Source organism: Microtus ochrogaster, chromosome 8 (genome assembly GCF_000317375.1).
Source record: "Microtus ochrogaster isolate Prairie Vole_2 chromosome 8, MicOch1.0, whole genome shotgun sequence".
In the NCBI taxonomy this organism is placed as follows: domain Eukaryota; kingdom Metazoa; phylum Chordata; class Mammalia; order Rodentia; family Cricetidae; genus Microtus; species Microtus ochrogaster.
Genome location: NC_022015.1, coordinates 16,064,669 through 16,069,024, shown reverse-complemented (window position 1 = coordinate 16,069,024; position 4,356 = coordinate 16,064,669). Strand labels below are relative to the sequence as shown.

The following is a 4,356-nucleotide window of genomic DNA, read 5'->3' as shown; positions in this document are numbered from 1 at the left end:
TGAGCCGTCTCTAGGGAGGCAGGTGCCTTCTCGGTGAGCCGTCTCACCATCAGGCCTCAGTGCAGTAACTCGGTCAGTAGACATTTCACCTGTGGCTGCTCACGTCCCCTTTAATCTAAGAAATCCCAGAGGTTGTTGTCAGGTGCCAGTTTCTTTACTGATGTTAGTGACACATCTTCTACCCAGGATCAACTAGCAGCAGATATGTACAACTTCATGGCCAAAGAAGGAGAGTACGGCAGATTCTTTGTAACGGTAAGTACCTTCCCTCGACCAAATGTTAACATGTTATAAAAACTGAATGACTTAAGCGTTATGGAAAGAGTTGATTTTCAGTTTTGCTCAACCATTTTGTCTGTGTCCATCCAATGCTAACGTTACTTTTGTTTTTGAATGTGGGTCTGTTCTCAGTTATTAGAAGCCCAAGCAGATTACCATAGAAAAGCATTAGCAGTCTTAGAAAAGGCCCTTCCCGAAATGCGCGCCCATCAAGGTAATGTAACCTGTGTGTCCGCTGATGCCTCCTCTCGCCCCTCCCCCCGCCTCTGTTCTTCTTCACCCTGCCTCTGCATGCCTTTCCTTGAGATGAGCCTCTCTGCCTAGCCTTTCCTTGAGATGAGCCTCTCTGCCTAGCGTTTCCCAGCATAATTTCATTCTTGCTGCATTCTCTAATTTCTTCCAAACCCTAATTAACACACTAACGGAGCATTGCACTTTCCAACACCTTCCACTGAAGATAAGCAGCCTCTGCTCCTTGAAGAGGTTTGCAAGCCTCTGCCATCTAATTATCCTTTTCCAGCGCTTGTCTGTTCCACAGAGAGCGTCCATCCCTTTAGAAAATGGATTCCAGATTTTTCAAGGAAGAATTTGACAAGCCAGCCCTTGATGCCACATCAGTTACTGTAATCAAATCACAAGGCCATGGCTGCCTCTTTCTAACCTTCAGTAGAAAGATTCTTTCTTCCATTTCTTGCTCTCTTACCAGCTTTGATATTTTGTCTGCTCTGCCGAAGCATGTAACTGTTTTGTCTAGCAGTGTGTTGAACTCTCCCCTAGCGTGTAGTTTTAAGTTGGGTATGTAAAGCCTCCCCCAATCTCAGTTCTTGCTGTTATTTCTCACTGATTTACTATAGAATAGTTATCAGCATATGTGGGCAGTTGTTGAGGCAGAAATGATTCTGTTATCTTTGGGTTTCTGTATTTGTCTCTTGGTGTCCATGAGGGAACTGGTTCTCTAGAACAAAAGTCCCAGTCTCCCAAGTCCCTTATGTAAAGCAGCATAGTGTTTGCAAACACCCTCCACACAGTTTTTAATTTCCAGATGACTTGCAATGTGTATTATGATAATACAGGGCTACATAAAAATAGCATTGTTTGAGAAATAATGACAAGAAAACGAAGGTCCCTACATACTCGGTTCAGATCAGCCTTTTCTAGCGTCTTTTTCTTTCTTTCTTTTCTCCTTTTTCCCTTGTAGTCCTAGGCTAGAACGAACGGTCATACACATATGAGGCTAGTGTCCTGTGCCCACAGCTTTTTCAGAGGCTTTTGGTCTACAGTTGTTGACTTTGTTAGTTCACAGTTACAGAGAGCTGACATTCGGACTGTACATCCCCTGTGGAGCCATTGAGCTGGTACTGCAAGGGTATCTGGCCAGGTGCTGAGTGTGGCAAATGTGTGGTGTTCACAAATGTGTGTGTGGCTGGTCCCCTAGAGAATGCCATTTGTTCGCCTAAGTTTCAGGAAGTCCTGATGAGTTAGTTACTCTGTGTGGATGCTTTACACTGTGGACTCTGAGCTTCTCTAGCCTGACTGCGAGCATAGGGTCTGGAGCAATGCCGTTTGCGGTGCAGTGTGTCTCATTACCTGGCCATTCTTTTCAGGACAGGCTGCCCTTGCTTCCTAAGTCATGGTTTCCCAGTTCCTGGGCAATATACAGAGTCTCAGCAGCAAATGCTGTCAAGTTCAGAGTGTTGAGAGCATGTGTTTGATGTCCACTGCTGGTTGGGCCCTAAATGGGACAAGATGTAGGTGTCATTCTGGCCTTTGAATGGTGAAAACTCTATTGGGAAGAGTTGAATATTAACATAAGCAAGAAGGCTGGATTTCTCTGTTCAGTGTTCTTCCTCAGAGAAATATACAGAAAGTCAGGGGAGCAGAGGGGAGCTCAGGACAGAAGAGGGAAGGCTGGACTGTGACAGGCATCGCTGTGAAGAAGCGTGCTCTGTCTTTCCCAGGTCACTCGCTCGCCTCTACCTGCCTTTGTACCTACCTTTCTTTTGGGCCCGTCTTTTCTTCAGTGGCCTTCTCTCAGAAAGACTCAGCTTATCTTTAGAAAGAAAAAAAAAATTACGCAGTGGGAACTTTCTGCCCCTAAACCTGGAGAACTCCAATATCCACCTTGCTGTCCACCTTCCTACCCATAACCCTTTGCAGTTTGGTTTATGTGCTCACTCCACCATTAAAGGAAATTACAGTTCCCCAAGGAACAGCAACCTTTCCCCCAAATCTTGGTGTTTGACACAGCCATCTTCTTCCTGATTTCATTCTTCCTTCCCGGTTAGGATTCCGTATGTCTTTGATTCTGTACTACCCAGCAGTCAGCCTTTTCTGAGGCCCATTCCCATTCTTCTGTTCTTCCTCTCCTCCCTCATCCGCTTTCTCTTTCTAGACATTTTGCATCTTGACAACCCCCTCCTGCCCCACTGCACTCTGAGCATCAGTTAGTTCCCTTGGATCTGTGCTCCTTTGCCTTTGACCCAAGACCTCCTGCTCAGCTGTTTTTCCCTCCTTGTCTTCTCTTACTGGCCTTTTTCACAAAACTCTGCAACTGTGAAACCTGAGAGCCATCATTCTATCCCCTTGCCTACCTATGATTGGGTTCTGGGTAGTTGTCACTGAGCTCCACCTTCCTTCTGTCCCACCAGCCCCCTGCACTTTCATTTCCTTGTCCCTTAGTGCTGTTCCCAGCCAACTCCCTTATGTGTGCTTGTCTGCTTCTTGATGCCCTGCCTCACTCACTTCCTTTGAGGAGCCTTCTCTAACCACTGCAGCCAGCACTGAGTACTTTGTCTCTTAATTGCTGTCACATTGATGGTCTATACCAGAAGTCGCAAACAACCATAGCTTATTCAAATTTATTTTAAAAATTAGTTGCCACCATTGAAAGACCAGACACTTTTGAACAGTCCTGACCTCAGGCTTCTCATCAATATTTCAAAGATCTCAGCACAGCATGCTTTCCACTGTGGAGACCTCCATCCAGCTCTCAGAGTGGCTGCAGCCAGAGCCTCTCCAGCCTGGCCGAACAACTGCGTTTGTGACCCTCGTCTATACCATTGATCGCCACGTCTTAGCATTATGTCCTGTCTGTTTAATGGCTGTTACATGTTTATGTGTCTGTCTTATGTGTCCTTCATAGCTCAGTTGCTCTTACTGTGAAAGTGTGTGTTGGGGTGGGGGTGGGGGGTCCTTAAGAATTTTGTGTGCCTGCTGCAGTACTTGGCACAAAGAAGGCCTGTTGTTTGAAGGCCAGCTCTTGAACTGGAACTTGCCTTTGGAATTGTGCCTAGGTCAGAAGGTTCTCGTTTGTTCCCCCTGCTGCTGACACTCCACAGTGGGTGGTGAGCCATCCTCTGCTAGTGTTTACTACAGCATCCCAAGAGAGGACGGAGTGTAGCCATCTCTCAGTGATATGGAGGTCGCAGTTCTTGTCTTCTCAAAGAAGAATGGAGAGACAGGAAAAGCTTAAGCAGAAGTTCATTTGGCAGGACAGGCACTCCAAAGAGAGATTGCAGTGGGCTGCCCCAAAGGCAAGAGGCAGCACAGTGGCTCCTGTGCCATTGGTTTTAAAGTTTTTATAAATATTTATGAGGTAGGTGGTATATTTATGGGGAAAGATGGCCATTTTTTATCCCAAATCATGGTGGGTTGGATCTCCCTTTTATGGTTCTTTTTCTGATGTCTGGACAAGTTCACTGAGGGGCAGAGATGCAGAGCCTTTGTTGGTGCACGTGTGTGGGGAAGTAGTGTTCTGTGTAGCAGTCATGACCCATGAGCAGCTTCAAGGACGTTCACCACAGGGCATTCTGACTGACGGGAGACACAGCCACAAAAATGCTGCTGCAGTTCTCTTGGTTACCTCCTACCTAACTCCCTTTTGAGATTGTTCAAGGTTCGTGATTGAACTCATGACTCTCAGTAAAGACATTTTGCTCTTTTAAAAGTTGGGATTTTAGCACTTGGGAGGCAGAGGCAGGTGAATCTCTGTGAGTTCGAGACCAGCCTGGTCTACAAGAGCTAGTTCCAGGACAGGCTCCAAATCCACAGAGAAACCCTGTCTCGAAAAACCAAAAA

At 46.3% G+C, this 4,356-nt stretch overlaps 1 protein-coding gene across 1 annotated transcript in view; it reads left to right on the top strand.

The window, feature by feature from the left end:
• The window catches only part of Arhgap17 (Rho GTPase activating protein 17), a 69,692-nt gene that overhangs the window by 60,550 nt on the left and 4,786 nt on the right, over positions 1-4,356 (top strand). The window contains exons 8-9 of the mRNA XM_026781039.1: positions 187-255; positions 412-493. Coding sequence (XP_026636840.1) covers positions 187-255; positions 412-493 — 151 coding nt within the window. The remainder of the gene's footprint in view (positions 1-186; positions 256-411; positions 494-4,356) is intronic.